The following is a 20446-nucleotide window of genomic DNA, read 5'->3' on the forward strand; positions in this document are numbered from 1 at the left end:
AAGGTAGAAATGAAGAACTCAGGTTGCCTGCATAGAGTTTGGTTGCATCAATTTAGACTAAGATTTTTTCGAAATAGAACGAATTTAGACCGAGATCACATTGTACAAAGTATCTCAAACTGGGCCACAATGTTTTTTTTTCTTAAAAAAAAACTGGGCCACAATTTGTGCTCATGGCAGAGGAAGCGAATACATGTATGCTTCATGTTCTCATACCTTCCTTTCAGCTCAGACTACTATCAGCTGTTCTCAACCCTACGTTCACCCTGCAGGGATAAAGTCCACATGGCCACCACTTGTTTAGTTCTCTCTCTCTCTCTGGTTTCTTTCATCGTTTCTGTTAAAAGGGAATTGTGATCCCTTAGATTTTTTTAGTGGAACTATAATTTGGTTTGGCCGTCAGAAATTTGGGTGGCGCAGTGTGGCTCTCCTATCCGGAAACGGGTGATGGGTGTCTAAGGGCCCATGCGGTTATGAATCTCTGAATCGTTGTGGGTATTTTGTGTACGTGTACCCTCTCGTTTGGATGGGTGTCCTGGGGATGGTTTATAAAGGGCAGCCACTGAAAACGCTCACGTTTGGATTTTGTTCCTGCTCCCTTCCCTTGACCCTCCTCAGTCCTCGCACAAGGCCTCTTCTACAGTTCTACCTGACAGGGCCACCATGTCTGCTTTTGTGGGAAAAAACGCAGGTTCTTGTTGCTCCGTATCTGAGATTCTGATTCTACTTTTTCATGCCCTTGCAAAGCTGCAAGTTGTTGATGTACATCTGCATCACACTTTTCAGTATTTATTTTTCTTAAAAATATTTTTTGGGTGCAGTTCTAGCTAGTAGAGCAATCCCAAAGTAATTTCAAATTTGCTAAGCAGTATGTACCATGTAGTGTAGTGGGCGCGCTACACTTGGGTATTTTAACAAAATTGAGCTGTTTGTCTCTTAGAAAGTCACGTTTACCGAAATTCATGTCGAACTCTTGTGTTTTAAAATTTTAAGTTGAAAAAAAAGTTCCATTTCCATCTTTGACATAGCTGGTTTATAGTCAAGTAAACATTGATTTCCAAAAAGAAACTCTAATAGACAATCGAGTAATTAGTGGTATGCGTAATACACACCGTTCTTGTGCCTACGCCACGCGTCTGCTGTCTGCAGATGAGCTGATCAAGACCGCCAAGTGCCTGGCGACGCCGGGCAAGGGCATCCTGGCCTCCGACGAGTCGACGGGCACCATCGGGAAGCGCCTCGCCAGCATCAACCTCGAGAACGTGGAGCCCAACCGGCAGGCGCTCCGCGAGCTGCTCTTCACGGCGCCCGGCGCGTTCGACTACCTCTCCGGGGTCATCCTCTTCGAGGAGACCCTGTACCAGAAGACCTCCGACGGGACGCCGTTCGTGGACCTGCTCGTCGCCGGCGGCGTGGTCCCGGGGATCAAGGTGGACAAGGGCACCGTCGAGATTGCGGGCACCAACGGCGAGACCACCACCCAGGGGCACGACTCCCTGGGCGCGCGCTGCGCCAAGTACTACGAGGCCGGCGCGCGCTTCGCCAAGTGGCGCGCCGTGCTCAAGGTCGGCGCCGCCGGGGAGCCGTCCGAGCTCGCCGTCAGGCAGAACGCCGAGGGGCTCGCGCGGTACGCGCTGCTCTGCCAGGAGAACGGGCTCGTCCCCATCGTCGAGCCCGAGATCCTCACCGACGGCGGGCACGACATCAAGACCTGCGCCGCCGCCACCGAGCGCGTCCTCGCCGCCGTCTACAAGTCGCTCAGCGACCATAAGGTCCTCCTCGAGGGCACGCTCCTCAAGACCAACATGGTCACCCCTGGCTCCGACAGCCCCAAGGCACGTGCCATCCTGCTCCGATCCTTCTTGCAATCTTTTTCTTTTTCTTCTCCATGAATGCACCAATCCGTACACCGTGCAAGATTTCTCTCATTTCTTTTTTTTTCTTGAACACGCAGGAGAGCTGCGTATCTTTGTATTAAGAAGAGAGAAATGGCCAATTACAATAACCAATCACACACCTTGGGCCAGAGTGGGTGATGGTAGAAAAACACACAAAAAAAGAGACTATTACATAAACAAATAGGTAGAAGGACCTGACCACAACACCCTAATGGTACAGCTAATCCACCCGGTCAACGCCGAGGGCCCTAAGCCCCTTAGCACCTGCAACTTGCCAAAGGTGAAATTCATCCCTATAAGCTTGCAGGGCAACTTGTAGGCAAGGAGCTGATCCATCAAAGACACAAGCATTGCGGTGTTTCCAAAGGATCCAAGCCCCCAACATAACCAGTGAATTGAAACCTTTTTTGTGCTGTTTTGGTACTTTCCTCCAAGCTTTCAACCACCAGTCCGCCATAGAGACCGTCCTTCGGTTGGGGACCAAAGCGACCAGATTCAGGGGCACTAAGACAGCGAACCAGAATTGTCTAGCGAAAACACAGGTTGTGAGGATGTGTTGTACAGTTTCGTCTTCTTGGTCGCAGAGGGGACAGCGGTCCGGGTGAGGGAGTCCTCTTTTTTGCAACCAGTCAGCTGTCCAACAACGGTTCCGGATTGCTAACCAAACAAAAGTTTTGCATTTTCCTGGAGCCCAAGACTTCCACAATCGCCTCCAAGGTTCAAACGTAGTGGACCCAAAAAAGAAGTCACGGTAGGCCGATTTAGTGGAGAAAGAACCTGAAGAATCAAGCTTCCAGTGGTGAGCATCTTCCATGGCATTAAGTGCAAAGCCCGAAATTAAATCCCAGAGCTGCAAGTACTCAGCAAGCCCATGCCAACCAAGAGGCCCTTTTATGTCAGATACCCAAGTTAGCTCATGGAGGGCTTCTGCCACAGTCCTTGTTCTTCTCACTTTTGGGGGGACACATTTGAGAACATTGGGTGCCAAATTTTCTAATTTCTGTCCATGCAGCCAGCGGTCAGACCAGAATAAGGTGTTCTCACCATTGCCAACAATGGTGACGACTGAAATAGCAAACAAAGCAGAAGCATTCAAGTGGACCGGGATTTCCAGGCCGGCCCAAGGACGATCTTGTTTTGTTTTTTCAATCCAAAGCCACCTCATTTGTAATGCCCATCCCATGACCTCGAGGTTGTGGATACCGAGACCTCCTAGCTCAAATGGTCGCATGACCTTTTCCCAAGCTACTAAACAGCAGCCACCATTGACATTTTTTCTCCCTTTCCATAAAAAACTCCTTATTTTGTCAATAGCCTTGATGAACCACTTAGGAACTTTCAGCGCTACCAGCAAGTAGATTGGGATTGCTGTGAGAACAAAATGTACCAGGACAGCGCGACCAGATAGACTAATGAGTGAAGCCTTCCATCCTGGCAGTTTGTTGCCAATTTTCTCAATCCATGCCATCAGATCACATTTTCTTAGTTTTCTGTCCGAAATGGGCAGTCCTAAATAAGTGGAAGGGAAAGCTACAGTAGTGCATTGCAAGGTATCATTTACCACTTCAGCAATATTATTATCACATTGGATGGGGATCACACTACTCTTGTGGAGATTGGTGTGTAGACCTGAAGCTTCACCAAAAATCTGCAGTAGGGATTTTGTAAGCTGAAGATCTGCTTCCTCTGGGCGAATAAAAAGAGCCACATCATCTGCATAGAGAGATAGTCTTTGTCCCGTGGAATGAAGAGGTCTCAGCAGGCCTTCCCTGTTTGCCTGAGAAAATAAGCTGTTCAAAACATCCATGACCAATATAAATAGCATGGGAGAAAGAGGATCTCCCTGCCTGAGACCACGCTGATGATAGATGTAATCCCCTGGCTCGCCATTTAGAATAATCTGGGTGGAGGCAGACTTAAGGAGATTGGCAATGAGTGTACACCAAGAAGGCCCAAAACCCAAGTGAAAGAATTTCCAACAAAAACGTCCAAGCAACTAAATCAAAGGCTTTAGAGATATCCAATTTCAGGAAAAGACTTGCAACTTTGCGGCGGTGTAGTACCTTGATGGTTTGTTGCACAAGCATAAAGTTGTCATGGATACATCGACCTCTAATGAAAGCACTTTGATTAGAAGCCACCATGCTGTCAAGAAGCGGAGCAAGTCTGTTTGCCATCATTTTTGTGACCAGCTTAGCAAAACTATGTACCAGGCTCATTTCTCATGGGTGCCACTTGCAACTTGTACACAGGTTGGCGCGGAGGTGATCGCGGAGTACACGGTGGCGGCGCTGCGGCGCACGGTGCCGCCGGCGGTGCCCGGGGTGGTGTTCCTGTCGGGCGGGCAGAGCGAGGAGGAGGCGACGCAGAACCTGAACGCCATGAACAAGCTGGAGGTGCTCAAGCCCTGGTCGCTCTCCTTCTCCTTCGGCCGCGCGCTGCAGCAGAGCACCCTCAAGAAGTGGCTCGGCAAGAAGGAGAACGTCGCCGCCGCGCAGGCCGCCTTCGTCGCTCGGTGCAAGGCCAACTCCGAGGCCACGCTCGGCAAGTACGCCGGCTCCGGCGCCGGGGACGCCGCCGCCTCCGAGAGCTTGTACGTCAAGGGGTACAAGTACTAGCCGCTGCCACGCCGGTGGCCTCGGCCTGGGACCCAATAATCCTTGTGGTCCACGTGGCAGCGTTTGGACCATGTCAAGATTCGTGCGGATATATGTGCTTCACTTGTCTAGTTGTGTTGTGTACTAAACTGTCTCTTCCCTCCAGCATCTAGTTAACCAAAACACCGTCCCAAAATGTTGATTTGTTTGCAGTTTGCATGTACACTGATACTAGTATTACTGAAGATACAGGTGTAATACATGGATGTTACTGAAGCTTTGATTCATGGGGTCTTTGCATACAGCATATTTCAGAGCTCAGAAACGACACTATATTTGCTTCACAAGATTCATATCTAATCCAGAAATTTTCAGGTGTTCCAACTTATTTACTAAGAGATGTGAAGGGAAAGAAAGGGTTGAAAACATGTACATTATTTGGTGCTGCGATCTTTTCTACAGTAAACACTGTAGCTAAACTACATATTGTGCACTACTGGGGCAGTGACATCACCACTATCTACATTAAGCCTTCTTATTATGCAGAAAGACTAACACACCAATTACAATCTGATGAAGCACTCTGGTTCTGAACAATTTTGCGCGGTAGTCTCTTCCAATATGTGCCATTCCATAGGCTTCCGATCAGTACAGCCTGATCCTTGTAGTTATTTTCTGCTGGCATAGAGGGCAGCGCTCCAAAATTTTCCCGCATTCATAGCAAGTCTGCAAACACATGTATGTTAGCAGCCTAGAATGCAGAACAGGAATTGTGCAGCGAAAACGTTGAGTCCAGTCAGCTAAAAGTTTCCCGCACCTGATGTCCACAGCCAAATGCAAGGTCCTTCGATTTATACATGCAAATGGGGCACAGCTGCAGGTAATAAGTGTCAAGCTCTTAGTTTGTAGGGCAGAGAGAATAGTTTTAGCACATATTTCGTCAGCAGATAGAAACCCAAACATGGAATACCCTTTGCTCCAGGATTTGAAAGTCATCAATATGACCACAAGATGCAAATATATGTGTCCAAGTACAACAGCAAAGCTTGACTACTATGGTTTCCAGATCAAATGGAACATAAGAAGGTACAAGTGAAACTGAGAAATAGTCAAATCAGTCTAGGTTTATAAGGGAAGTTAAAGAAACAAAATGCAAGGGTTGAATATCAATAAGCCTAATAACATGTGAATGCACTGGTAAAATCAAATTTCCAGTGATTCAGTTTAACTTTGGATTTGGGCATGAAATGACCGGGCATGGTGAAAATAAGAAAGATATACGTACCAATCTGTCCTCTAAAGCACTTTCTGCTGCATAAGTGTCAGGTCTCCTTGTGGCGGCAGGCTGCTGCTGCGGTTTGGAGCTCTCAGAACGTTGCTGAAAGCCACTTGTTTGTTGGTCAAAGCTACTAGATCGTGAATAAACACCAGATTGCTGACTGAAGCTAGTTGACCGCGAATAAGCATTCCTTGTTGGTGGCGGCAGAGCAACTCTTGGAGTTATTCTGTGTCGGCGTCTGAAATAGTAGAAAAAATTAAGAAAGTGGTCAATTGGCACATCATTTCTCAAAGCTCAAGTTGTAGTTCTAACTGACCCAGAATAGCATTATTAATCATAGTAGATACCCTAAGAGTTGAAGATCAAGTGTTGCTTTGTACTGTTCAGGAATTTCCATCAGTGCTGACAATGCAAACTCTGCCTCCTTTCTCTCAGCAGCTATGCTCTTTGACATAATCTCCGTGAAATTCACAAACTGCATAAAATAAACTTCCATACCTATGTTATTTCGAACCAGATTATTCAGTTGAATACTAGACATAATCTGTAGGACAATCACCTGGAAATTGTCAAATGAGCGAGCAGGTATATTGTCATCAAACTGGTGCATCATATCCCATGGTCCATCACCAACCCCGACAAGAACAATTGACAGAGGGAACTGGCTGGAATATTTTTTGAAGGAGAGAGATTATTCTGTGTTTACTTTATTGAAACATTAGATTCAGCAAAACATGAAGGTATTACTTATTTACTTCGAAAACCTCTGTCAGATAGAGTACCTTGCTTTTACTATTGCGTCAATTGTATCTCGCTCCTGCGGACTTAGTTGTCCATATTGTGTATCAACACTTCGGGTTACCTATAACCAGAAGTTTTATCCATGTGAAAAAAGTGTACACAAACAAAAGCTCTACTAGAGAAAAGCTTTGCTAACAAACATTTAATGTTCAGAAAGAACAGGTGACTTAAACAAAGGCAAAAATTTGATAATATGTTCGCCAACCTGTCCATCAGCAATTATCAGAAGAACATGGTATTGGCCACCAGTGCTGTCAACAATTCCAACTGCTGTCTCAATTATCGGAGCGAAAGATGTTGGCCCTGTTAGAAAATAACTATGAATATTTTATTATGCACTTCTTTCCCTGATAAACTACTAAAATCTTAGTTTCCATGCTTTAGTACTATTAAAAAAAAAGCTAGATCAACCTAGGAGGAAATAGGCGGCTTTGTATTAAGAAGAACTAACCAAATAGTCACCCAAATTTGCCTTGACAAGGACTAAATTTGGGTGGTCTGGGCATACATCCACACCCTCATCCAACTGATCTAGACTCAGTTCCTATTTAAGTACACCCTCCGTTCCAAATTATAGATTGTTTTGGCTTATTCTAGAGACACAACTTTTACTATGCATCTAGCCATAGCGTATATCAAGATCCATAGAAAAACTTACATATCTAGACAAGCCAAAACGACCTATAATTTGGGATGGATGAAGTACCATTTAATAAACAGCTAGTTATAAAATGATGTGAAATAGCAAATTCTACTTAGTTTTTCTCCTTTATGAAAGAAAGAACTACTTTCTTCAGAACAAAAGAAAGAAAGAAAATGTATACATTAAATCTTTACTGAACGAACCAGCTAATCGAAGAGTTGGAACAATTTCTCTGTATCTTTCTAGCACCTCTTCAAAACCGTTGCATGGACGGTTCTCTGGGTAAAAGCTGAATACCTCCTGATCATGAGTTGATGCTGCTCATCAGAGAACAGAAGCTCTAGATCAACACTGTGGTTTAGACATGTAATTGAAAAATCCATCAAGCGGTCAACAGAAAAAGGAGTTAATAATTACCATCACCAAATCCAAAGCAGGGAATCAAATTATCTTCATCAAAAGCTGAAAGTGTCCTTCCAATAATAGATATGGCTTGTTCATATGGGTTTGGAGTGCTTCCAATATCATGCAGGCAGCGGCGATTGAAGGACATTTTACCTAACATAAAAAACTTCTCCTAAAACCAGGGAATCAAGAAATAGTCTGGTAGCTCTTGTTTCAAAAGAAAAATAGTATGGTAGCTTAGTGTGTAATGAGCACCAGTACAACACAGAACAAATGTAACGAAGCACAAGTATGCGTCCAAAGTCAAAAGGGGGAAGATCATCTATTAACCTGTCCATTCATTGCTCTTTGTAAAATCAATGCCTACAATAAGATTTGAAGATTCAAGGCCTGCTTGTGCCAAAGCTTCAGTCACCTGTACAAGTAACAGAACCATAACTGAAAGACGAATATTGTGCAAGACTCTAGTACATGCACAATGTGACTATGGCCCCTTAGGAACTGAAGCAAGATATGAATTTGATATAGTGACAACTGATTTCATGACAAGACACTAGTGAAGAGAATGCAAAAATACAGCTCCTGTTGGAATCCTTTTGAGAAAGCAATCCTATCGAATTAGTTTCTTCCAAAGTTCACCAAGGATGATTTAACAAAAAGAAGAATAACACCATTTTAAGAACCTAGTGGAAACCACAAATCAGAAACAGCAATGCAGGCCATGCCATGAAGACATACCTGACTCAAAGAGCGGTAGTCATCACCAATCCTGGAATACTTCCTCTGCAACCTGGCGTGTGTTTCTGGCTGCACATTGTTCTCCGAAGAAGGCGCGTACCTCGCGCTATAACTGGATGATGGATTTCCAGCATACCTGGAAGTATACCCCGACGAAGTATTGCCGTGATCATAAGAGTAGCTATAGGAAGGCTTGGAGTCCTTTTGCCCCATTGTTCAGCCTGCACCTCCGGGCTCCGGATGACCCCAACACCCAGATGAGCTTCCTGGTACATGGAAGAAAAACATCACTACATTCACACACTAATAAGTACTAACTAACTGGAATAAAGCATAGCCTTTTATGACATGTCTCAAGAAGTTATAGTGGGACCTTTTGAAGGATGCCTAATTCAAGGTTGGGATTCCCCACTGCCAATAATAGGCATATTTCCTAATTCCTATAACCCTACAACATCCACAACATCGTCCCCCCATCTCCTTTCCATGGCCACTATTTTTCTTTTTCGAATTTTCCCTGGCTAAAATCGACCAAACATGCGCCGGGTCAACTACAAGCATCGACCATATCGAAGGCCGCTAACGAAACTAGAATTCGGCATTGCACAGACCTCAGTTTTTTTAGATTAAAGCGCAAACCTCAGATACTCGGGGACGAACACTGGACAAACTCACCTGACACGATTTGATCCAGACACCTCCTAAGCCAACCGAGAATTCGGCGTCCTCACCAAGAGGATAGGAGAAGTGGGGAGGGGAATTGGGCAGATGAGACGGACTAGCCGGTGCGAGAAATCGAGACCGGGCCAAGAAAACCAGAGCAGATACACCACCGCACGGAATCCGACCACCGAATCAGCAACCCACGTGGGGCTCACTCACCTCACGCCCGTGCCCCGGTGGCGTCCAAGAACGCGCGCCTCCGCTCCGCGACGAGGGCGAGGACGAGGAAGACGACGACGGGAGTGAGTCGGGCCGCCCACCGGATGCAGCGCAGCGCACTCGGTTACAATAATAACCGGAGGGGAGACCCCGCTGTGCAGTGGAGGGGGGAAGTCAAGTCAATTGCTTATTGCTCCACCCGGCGGCAATGCAATGCGATGATGTGGCAGCGGCAGCGTAGGCGGGGAGGGAGGTTTCTTGTCCGCCGGGGTCTCTGACCCCCGCGCGCTCCCGCGCCCGGCCTCGCCCGTCGGGGAAAACGACCCGTCGGGGAAAACGACGGAGGAAGCTTCGGAGCCGGGGAGGGGACGACGGTGATTGCTGGGATTGAAAAGAAGGCTACTTGTCGCGGTCATCGTCGCCCAGAAGGAGAGGCGTTCGGTGGTGAGCGCTGAGTGCTGTATGATTATCCACTCGTCGGAGAAAAAGTCAGTGGCGAGCGTAGCGTATCAAGGTTACGTGCACGCACGTACGGCTACACGGGACGCCAGGTTCCACTTTATTCTTGACGGCTTTTCTTTACCAATAAAATTTCGATCGTTGCAAGTGCTTTACAAGGCTAAATGAGGCCTGGTTTAGATGCACTTAAAATTTCAAAACTTTATAAGATTTTCCGTCACATCGAATCTTTGAATGCATGTATGAAATATTAAATATAACTAAATAAAATAATTAATTACATAATTTGACTATAATTTGCGAGACGAATCTTTTGAGCTTAGTTAACTCTTGACGGGACAATAATTACCAAATACAGACGAAAGTACTAAGTACTTTACACCCAAACATTTTCGCATCTAAACAAGGCCTGAATCTTCGAAACTAAGGAGGTTTGTTTTTTTAAAAGGTTATGTTTAGATCGTCTGTAGGAAAAGTTTAGTGCAACTATTCTGATAAATTTCTAGCATAGGGGATGTTTGGAGGAGTCATGGCTAAAATTTAGCTGGATGAGTGAAAGCTATTTATTTATTCCCTCCATATCAAATAGTTAGTCATTTTATCAGCTTTCCTAGGTGTATAATTTCTGTTATGTATCTAAATATAATTATATATCTAGATGCATAGCAAAATTTATGTATCTAAAAAAAGTCAAAACGACTAATAATTTGAGAAGAAGGGAGTAGCTTGGAACGAATGGTGAAAGAGATGAAGTTGAGGGTATTTTAATCTTTCCCTAAGTGATCGGTTTCTATTAGCATCCATTAGTTCCTTTCTCGCAGCTAAAGTGTTTAGATATTTTCTAGATCTTGGCTAAGTTTAACCATTCATTACCCCTCTTAATTAAATATGCTAGTATTAAAGTTTAGCACTTCAGCCATTAGCATCTTGATCCAATGGAGGTCTGACTAAACTAATGTAATGTAGGAGTACAGCATAATAATTTATCACATCAATGTACAACATGTCAATATCAACGTACCCCTTCCGTCTAAACCAAACTTATTTAACTTTGATTATTTTTATAAAAAATGTATTAACATCTATATTGTCAAATAAATGCATTATAAATATATATTATATGGTATATCTAATGAAACTCGTAATTTTTTTTTTGTTTTTTTCCGATAAATTGGATCAGAGTGAAGAAGTTTGAATAAGAGTAAAACTAAAATGACTTATAATTTGGAACAGAGGAAGTAATATTTTATCATGTCTTCTTTTTTAGAAAAGTATTTCATTTTGGCTTGGCTACAAAGCAATATATTTTAGGCTTCAAACATATGCTTAATAAACTCCTAATTTAGAATTGCCATATTTTAGTAATCATTTTTATTCTAAGGCAAATTTTCATAGTTGGATAAAAATTAGTGAACCAAATAGCTGAGGTTACGAATAGCACATGTTTGGTACATTGCTTGTGTCATAAGTTAACGTGTATGTACGACGTCAAGCCATCGGGTGATCATTTCATTTTGTGCGCAATGTGATGAGGTGGCTACGAAACAAGGTTTGGGTGGTTGAGAGTTTGCTTCTCTCTTCTCTCTCTCGACAAATATCTAGCGTACAATTGTCAATTGTTTTAAAGTTTGTTTTAAGCTTACCTGTTATGACCAGGTCGTCTTCATTGAGCCACCTGTTGACACTTGAAAGCCCACGTAGCGTGTTAAGTGGAGAGTGTCACCCACTACAGCACGAGGGCAAGACCCAAACCGCTCAGAATTTATTCTTCGAGAAGAAAATTTCTAAAAGAAGAAAAATTGCTATCACTTTCGCAAAAAAGAGGAAAATTGCAGAACTTTCTATGTATCTTATGGAAGATAGATAAGCTATCTTTAAAGTCCATCTTAATCCAATTATCATGTGTGAACTTCTGCAAACATATTCAATATTTTAATATGATTAATTTAATATTCTTATTAAATAGATTCCACATCAAAATATTGAAATTGTATAGACGAAATGTTGAAATTGGAAGCGTGAAATATTGACATGTTGAATTTAAAATGTTGAAGGCGATCCGGCGAGGCAGCGGCGCGGGGCTGTAAGGAAAATGGTCTCATTAAGCCATTGTTTTGTGATTTTGGTGATTGAGTAACAACACAATCAATGAGACTAATGTGTTTGTCAAGTAAACATTAATAGATCCTAGAGATGAAGCAAAAAGGCCAAGCAAAGCAAAACACGAGGAAATAACTCAAAAAAATAAAGAAATGGACGAGTTCTGCAAAAAACTATGGGACCGGATGAACCGGTGCATAGGCTAAACCAAGTGTGCTAGTGCTAAACCAAGTGTTCTCCAATCCAAGGACTTTCAATTGGTATAAGAGCCGAGGCTCACACCTCTCACAAAGGAAGCCAATTCTATTGGAAATTTGTGTTTACCGGCTCACTTGATCGGTTAGGCTTCACCGCCTAGTGAGTTAGCTCCTTTAGGGGAAGGGATGTATTCTTTAGGATCTCCTCCACGTTTCGATGGCACGGGCTTCCAATGTTGGAAAGTTTTAATGGAAGCTCACCTCCAAGCAAAGGGTCTAAATATTTGGAGGGTAACTAGTGAGGGAATGAATGGCAATAGTCAACAAGAGAAGCAACATGATGCTATAGCCAAATGTGATATTTTAAACTCTCTTGGTGATAATGTGTTCAACCGTGTTTTTGATTGTAAAAATGCTAAGGAACTTTGGAAAACTATTAGTGAGAACCATGAAGGAACTAAAGATGTTGCAAATAAAAAATATCATGTCCTCATTGATAAACTTCATAGTTTTAAGCAACTTGATCATGAAAATGCCGAAACTGTATACTCACGGTTGAATATTCTTGTGAATGAGATTAATTCTTTAGATGTGAAGAAAATTGATGATTTGAAGTTCATTCGCAAGATCCTTCATTCACTACGAAGGCCGGAGTATGATTTGGTGATCACAATCCTTTATGAGAATTAAATCAACACCTTGACACCAAATCAAGTCCTCACCAAGGTGATCAACCATGAGTTACGCCATGATATCAAGTCAAGAAAGCCACCTTCTTCACCAACACATAGCGCACTTGCATGCAAGCAAGTCAAGAAGTTGAAGAAGATGGTCATTAAGGGTAGCTCAAGTGAAGAGAAAGAAGAGGAGGCAAACCAAAACTCCTCTAATGATGAAAAAGAGTCAATGCACCCCAACCTCTACATGCAAGTCAAAAAGATAAACAAATATTTGCAAGAAATCAATTCAATGGGGTATATGGTCTTCTTCAAAGATGGACATTATCACCAACAAATGAAGGTTGAGAGGAGATTCAAGAAGAAGAAAGAAAAGGAGAAGAAGCCCAAGCATGAGTCATTTGCCATCTTTGGTGAATGGGTTAGTAGTGGTGAAGAATCAAATGCAAACTCAAATGAAGAATCAAATGCAAAGGTATGGATAGCGATGTAAGTGACGATGACTCCGATGCTCCTTCATATGAAGAACTTCTTGAATTAGTTCATGAGCACCAAAAAGTCATAAAGAAGCAATTAACTGAAATTGAAAATCTTAATGCTCTTAATGATTTTAATGCTATTTTCACTATAAATTATGAAAATTTGTTATACAAATTCAAATTGCTTAGCGAAGAGCATGAAGAGCTCAAGTTGAAAATTGAGAGCATTAACGACACTAATAATGCTTCAACCTTTTGCTTTGATAAACCTAACCCTTGCAATGAGAAATACTTTGAGGATATTGTTGTAGAATCATATGATGATCTCATTGCCAAAGAGAATGATGAACTCAAGCAAGAAGTACAAAGACTCATGAAGGACTTGGCTAGATTAAAAGGAAAGGACCTAGAGAGCAATGTCCAACCTTCTCAAGATAACCGTGAAAAGATGGTGAAGAAGCTTGAGAAGGGGTCCACCGTGACTTGCTCAAAGTGTCATAAAAAAGGCCACAAGTCCAACATGTGCCCTCAACCAAAGAAGAAGCTTTCGGATGAGAAGAATAAGAAGAAACTTACAATCAAGAGTTCTCTTATCTACACCAAGCCCAACCGGAGGAACAAGAGCTGTAGCACCACCTATGTGATAAAAAAGAAGACAAATGGCAAGGTAATTGCTCATAAGATTGGGAAGCAAGAAAGGAGTTGGAATCACTCCATTTGGATGCCCAAGGATGTCATCACCAATATGAAGGGGTCTCAAATAGTGTGGGTTCCAAAGGAGACTTGAAGCCTAAGAATGGCTACGGGGTATTTGGAGGCTTGGCTACCTAAAAGATGATGGTCTCAAGCTAAAGAAGCCAAGCTCGCATTTTGGATATTTATTGCCCAAGTCTCCCATAAGGTAATGATAGTTAGATTTCAATTCAAGCATCATATAGCTTCATTACTGTTGCTAGGTTGTTTGCATTTGCATCACCTAGTGTTATATATGGTGGGTTGCTTGTGTCATGACTCTAATCAATGAGCAACCTACATGGTTTGATAAATGTGTAGAAAGTTACACAATGTTACATCTCATGGTACATGGACTTCATAAGGTATGTATTTCTTTTTGTACCATGAACACAAGCTATAGGGTAAACTTTCCATTGTTGTCATAAACAATGTGCATATATTTGATTAGTGATTCAAATACTAAATGCACATATTTAGGGGGAGTCATCCTATGGTTTGTAATTTGAGACTAACATACTTTCAAGCTTATCCTTTGTAGTCTCATATTGAGCCATGACCTATTAAACTAAACTTCCATATCTAAATTCATAGACTATGAGCTCATGTTTTTGTTCACCTTGGTGTACCAAGTGTTTATGACCTCAAAGACTTTCAATTGGTTTCCAACTTCAATTGGTTTCATTTGACACAAGTCACTTTCAAATTGGTACATGCAAGATAACTACATCACTCGGAGGTATGCATTGTCTATAACCCCTTCAATTGGTATTCTTGTCAATTTTTTGTTATTTTAGGGTTACCTCCGTGCTAGTTTCGTAATTTTGTGATCCACTTTAGTAATCACTCAATTGGTATTTTCATTGATATCATATAAATTGGATCATGATTCATGTAACTAACTCCTTAGGCTACTAACTTTTTCCTTTGAGCTATTTTGGTTTGCCAAGCCTTTTTAGGTGATTTGATTCCAAAGGGGGAGAATTTTGGATCAAAGCAAGGAGTAAATGAGTATCACCCAAAGGAGGAGCAACTTTGATTCCAAAAAGGAAGAAAAGAAGAAAAAAAAGAAAGAAACAAAAGGGGATAATGGATTTAGGGGGAGACCAAGTCATCATTGGATGATGGTAAGCATCCAAGTAAGTGTAAATGGTTTTCAAATTGTTTTCAATTGGTATCAATTTGTCAATTTTTGCAAATTTATACTTCTTTGATTGTGTTGTCATCAATCACTAAAAAGGGGGAGATTGTAAGAAAAATAGCCTCATTAAGCCATTATTTTGTGATTTTGGTGATTGAGTAACAACGTAATCAATGGGACTAATGTGTTTGTCAAGTAAACATTAATAGATCCTAGGGATAAAGCAAAAAGGCCAAGCAAAACAAAACACGAGGAAAGAACTCGAAGAAATGAAGAAATGGACGAGTTCTGCAAAAGACTGTGGGACCGGATGAACCGGTGCATAGGCACCGGAGTATCCGGCTGGCACCGGATAAACCGACGCAAGGGCGTCGGAGCAATTCTATCCGTGTGCCAGACTATGTGGGAGAAAACTAAGTGGGACCGGATGATCCGACGCTGCCAAAACTAAGGCGTCGGAGCATTGACCGGAGTATACATGAGAGAGCATGTCAAAGGCGTGGGAGCGAAGTCTACTACACCGAATAATCCGAAGCAGCACCGGAGCAAGCGTCGGTGTAATGACGTCAGCAGCAGCTGAAGATCCCTTCAGCACCAGAAGATCCGACGCCCCACCGGATGAACCGACGCCACATCACCGGTTCATCCGGTGCCTTCTGCGTCACGTGTTAGAAGTCCCAACGGCTATCTCAAGGCACAGAGTGACCGGATGATCCGGTGCCTACCCGTCGGTCTATTCGACGCCACACATAAAAGTGGCCAACGGCTCTCTCCACTTGGTGGCCTATATATATGCCATCCCCCGGCCATTTGAAGATTGCTGGAGTTCAAGGAAGTCACAAACACACCAAGAACATCTCCAAGCCATCCAAGAGCTTAGCACTCATATCCTTAGTCCTTAGCACACTTTGAGAGTGTTGTGTAAAGAATTAGCTCTTAGTGAGTGAGATTGCAAGGCTTTGAGCCTTTGTGCTGTGATTTTTGAGTGAACCAAAAGAAGATTTTGGTGCGCCGGCACCTTGGAGCTTTGAAGGCTCGCCGGCACGTCATCGACCCTCCGACATGGTGTGGAGCGGCGACGACAATATTATGCGGGGGACGTGGAGACCCCCATCCTTTGTGGAGAAGCTCCTTAGTGGAACTCGGGGCCAAGGTGACCGTGATTGTGTGCACGGAAGTGACTTGGTGGCCGAGTAGCAATATTCTTAGTGAGTGCTACAACAACGTGGATGTAGGTGTGCCTTTGTGGTTAACCGAACCACGGGATAAACACCCGCGTCAACAGTTTGCTTTCTCCTATTCCTCTCTTTAAGCTTCCGCATTTCATACTATCAATTTGTGTGCCTTTATTTTCATAGAGTAGTTTCTTGATAGAAAAGATTATAGGTTGCTAAACTATTTTGGGATAGGGGTTTCACACTAGAACAATCATAGTTGCACATCTAGATAGCATATTTTAGTTTACTATTGTGCAAATAGTTAGAGCCATAGGTCTAAGTTTTTAGTTTGCCTAATTCACTCCCTCCCCCTTTTAGGCTAGAGCGCGGTCCGATCGCTTTCAGGGGCGCGAGCGACGTTGCGTGCGGTCAGCTACGCGTGGAGCGCGTGGACATCTGTGTAGTGGCGGGGCAGGATGGGGGCGGCGCATGGCCACGGGGACGACCAGCAGTGGTTGGGAGAGAGGAAGCTAGGGTTTGGATTAAATTTGAGGGTTGTAATTGTTTGCATGAATCTCAAATACTGGAAGATATCAAAGCAAAAATCTGCTGGAAGATGAATAGAAATTTTGAAAAAATTGCTTTTTTGGGGGAATTCTGGAAAATTGCTGTCACTCGCCGCTGGCGGGCTTATTTGTCGGCTGATGTCAAGACGGCCCAACATCGGCCTACTTTACTTGACAACCCCCTTCCCCCTCTTGCAGAAATTCTATACATCTTCCACAAGATTTTTTCTTCCCCACCTTTCAGTGTTTGAGAATCATGCAAAACATCTCGTCGGTTAGATCTTCTCAATCCTAATCTTCTTCTCCCTCCTTCCTCACCCCCACGCCGCCACCGCCGTTGCCCGTAATTCACCCGCTGCGCCGCCGCCCCACGTCGCAGCTGCTGCCTCCTCACGGCCACCTGCTTGGTCACGTGTGCGTCGCTGCTACCGAGCCGGCCTGCTTGCTGGATGGCTGCCTGCTCTGCGGCACGGTGCTGCGGCCGCTACAGTCTGCTACCGCCGCGCACTGCTGCCTGCTGCTGCATCGCGGCTGCCTGCTGCTCCTGTGCGGCAGCGCTGCCGCCCCTGCAGCCTGCTGCTCCTGCGCCGTGGCCTGCTGCTGCGCTGTTGCCGCGCGCCGCCGCCGCGAGGTGCCCTGCTCCACGCGCCGGCGCCGGAGAAGAATGCGTTCAGGTCACCGGATTCAACTTTTAATTTTAGTATTTTTCAACATTGCGTGACTCCAATTCTAACATTTATCTCTACAGCTTCAACAATTCGAAGTTCAATGTTAAACATGTTTATAAAAAATGTTGACATAATTTTGTTGAAATGTTGAATATATTTGCAGCAATTAATTGGCTCAAATGAGCTTTAAAGATGAATGACTTATACACCTTCCACAAGATGTATAGGAGCCCCAAATGGAATTTCGGCCCGGTTACAACTTACAAGGCTGCGCCCTCTTGGCCTGGCTATTCAATCATCTGCTAGTGCTAGCTGTGTCCTGCGCGTGCGTGGCCCGGTCGCTCATGTCGAGGAATTCTCACGGTGGCAACTCGCAAGTCGCAAGTCGCAAGTCGAGGCTCCCTCTGGGTGGCCAACCCTTCAGCAACAAGTTCGGCATCGGCGATTCGGTGAATCGACCGGACCGGGCCCGCGGGGCAAGATCGTAACGGAGCGAACCGAAATTTCTGGCTTACCATCATCGGTCGGGAGCAGAAATGTGAACGGAGCCGATCGTAGCCGACCTGTCCCTCGCCGTCAAACATGTGCGATTACGTGTATGCTTCAGGGAACGTGACCGGGGACGCTCCGCTGGCGTCCCATGCCGCCGTGGCGAGGCCGAGGCGCGACGCACCAGGTGGGTTCCGAATACGCGCGGCACATCAATGGCATCACCGCATCACGCAATGACCGTGCCATCCTCGCGCTAATAGGCGGCGAGTGAGTCCGGGCCGGATCGGAGTCCGTGGAGATCGTTGTTGGTCCGTGCTCGTGTCGGGCTCGATCGCCACGGCTGCGTACCTTTGATCCCAGTCCATAATCTAATAAATCAGTAGGAGGCCTGCAGGAGGGAGCTGCATCCAGATTAGATTAATAGATTTTTCCGGTCAGATTGCAACCATGGCCAGCCACCTTGCAGCTCCCGTGGCTGCACCTGATGCTGCGCCGGGCGGAGCGCCCAAGCTTGGCACCAAGCGGAAGGAGCCGGAGCCGGAGCCGGAGCCAGACCGCCAAGCAGACGAAGCGATGCAGGACTACATGCTGGCGGAGAGCCTCTCGTCCGCCGCCGCCAACCGGCTGCGGAGCATCCCGCCGGTGGCGACGGACGTGGACGACGACGACGAGGACAGGGAGCTTGCGGAGTGGGTGGCCGCCACGGCGGACGAGGACGAGGACAGGGAGCTTGCGGAGTGGATTATGGCCGCCGTGGCGGACGAGCACTGGGCGCTAGTCCATGCGTGGCAGGCGAAGCTCGGGATCGTCCCGGCGCCGGACCACCTGGTGGAGCCCTACGACCTTGATCCCGAACGGTTCGATTACTTGGACTCTTCCGTGCTCCGGCCGGAAGGTTGCAAGGAAAAGGAAAGCAAGCGGCGCCTCGGAAAGGATGGACTTGTCCGCTTCTTGGACTAACTAGCTGCATGTTCCTCTTAGAAATCGCACGCTACCTCCATCCCATAAAAAAATGTAATTATAATAATTATTTTCCCCTAGAGTAATAGTGTCATCTACTTATTAATTAGATGAGTTTAACTTTTTTTTACTTGCTGCTCTTTTCTTTAATAATTGTAATTAGTCATGCAAGGCAAGATAATTAAGGTTGCCAAATGTATTTCGGCCAATTGATTTGACAAGAAGAATGATTTAATCATCAATTTCCTTCTATAAGCCACATTTTCTAGATAGAGATAGAGATAACGGAGAAACTGAAATATTGTTTGTTCAACCACAAATACCATGATTTTTAGGATGGCAATCTAGGTATCTCACGTACAGAGTACCGATTTTTTGAGGAGAACAGGAGGGGCACGCCCCCTACTGAGTGCAGAGTACCACTTGTTCTACAAGTCGTCTAACAAATATTTTTGATTACTCATAAAATGTGCTGACAATAATAACACTTGTGGTTTTGGGGTGTGGTACTAAATCTCCATAGCTTTTGCAACGAGATTCATAGCAATTAGATTTAGAAGATGGCATAGGAAGTTAGGAACAAACCGGTTTTATTTATATATGCAAAGATAGACAAGTCGATTTAAGAAGCCAAACACATCGGCAATCTCCATTGGAATTGAATGTCAGGCCGTAAACAGCATTGATAATAAGTCTGCTGCATCTGAAAAAAATATAGGGTACGGTCTGACGCGTGTATGATGGAACAAATAATAAAAAATCTGGAAAATTCCATAATTTGAACCTTAGATCTAGATGGAGCTAAGACAGCACAAGCAAGGTGCATCACCCACGATTGATCATTGACCGAGTTATGTTGAGCTAGGAGTTAATATTATTTTATATAAATTTCATGAAATTTTGAATTGTTTGACTCCTCATAAAACGAGAGCTGCATTCTTTTCGGAATGGAGTACTGCTATGTATCTATATCTATATTTCTAATGCAAGTAAGGTTTTCATCCAAATTTTTGATTGATCTGTTATGTGTTACTGATAGGTGGATCTTATTAGTCCATCCTATATGTAAATCGGATCCATCCTCCGTTCGAGCCTCCTCAGAAAGCGAGAATTATATTTTTTTCGGACCAGAGAGAATGCTGCTATGTATAAAGACAAAAAAACACGCAGCCTCACCTCATGTTCGAGCCTCGCTATTTTTTTCGTGTTTTTTTTGCCCTCAATTTGGAAACAAATAATTGCCGGGCCAACTCCTGGACCGAAAAAGATCCCATCCTCTAAGGGCAGTTTCAATGGAACATTAATGATAGTTTCTATCTATCTTAAATACAGTGACACCTAAGCAAATTGCTCACGTGGCAACCGAGTTTATACGGAGAGAGATTGAAAAACGAAGAAACGATTTCTTCTCTACGACACGGCATCGTCGCACGGACCAAGACGCGAAGAAACCTTGAAAATAGCATTAGGAAGACTCTACTCGTTTCTATCTTCTTCCCTGTGGATCCTGTGCGCCATCGCGGCCTCGCTCCCTCGCGTGCTTTTCTTTGCCTGTGCTGGCTGCTCTGGCATTCG

General features: G+C 44.3%; 2 protein-coding genes across 3 annotated transcripts; one reads left to right on the top strand and one right to left on the bottom strand.

Moving 5' to 3' along the window:
- Positions 1 to 378: 378 nt before the first annotated feature.
- LOC120669706 (fructose-bisphosphate aldolase 5, cytosolic-like) lies at positions 379 to 4782 on the top strand. Its single transcript, XM_039949532.1, has 3 exons — positions 379 to 691; positions 1150 to 1835; positions 4151 to 4782. The coding sequence occupies exons 1-3, from the start codon at positions 664 to 666 to the stop codon at positions 4514 to 4516; spliced, it is 1080 nt and encodes a 359-aa protein (XP_039805466.1). The 5' UTR covers positions 379 to 663; the 3' UTR covers positions 4517 to 4782.
- On the bottom strand, positions 4669 to 9670 carry LOC120669705 (E3 ubiquitin-protein ligase RGLG2-like). Of its 2 annotated transcripts, none has more exons than XM_039949530.1 (12): positions 9244 to 9670; positions 8362 to 8627; positions 7954 to 8038; positions 7636 to 7776; positions 7422 to 7535; positions 6781 to 6878; positions 6557 to 6636; positions 6334 to 6439; positions 6122 to 6249; positions 5781 to 6012; positions 5313 to 5369; positions 4669 to 5221 (listed from the first exon to the last, which is right to left on the bottom strand). In XM_039949530.1, exons 2-12 carry the CDS (start codon positions 8572 to 8574, stop codon positions 5141 to 5143), a joined length of 1335 nt encoding a protein of 444 aa, XP_039805464.1. In that variant the 5' UTR covers positions 8575 to 8627; positions 9244 to 9670; the 3' UTR covers positions 4669 to 5140. The 2 variants fall into 2 exon arrangements, with proteins under 2 accessions (XP_039805464.1, XP_039805465.1); XM_039949531.1 differs by having other exon boundaries at positions 9037 to 9571.
- Between the last annotated feature and the right edge of the window lie 10776 nt (positions 9671 to 20446).

The sequence above is a fragment of the Panicum virgatum genome, chromosome 4N, assembly GCF_016808335.1.
Source record: "Panicum virgatum strain AP13 chromosome 4N, P.virgatum_v5, whole genome shotgun sequence".
Classification (NCBI taxonomy): domain Eukaryota; kingdom Viridiplantae; phylum Streptophyta; class Magnoliopsida; order Poales; family Poaceae; genus Panicum; species Panicum virgatum.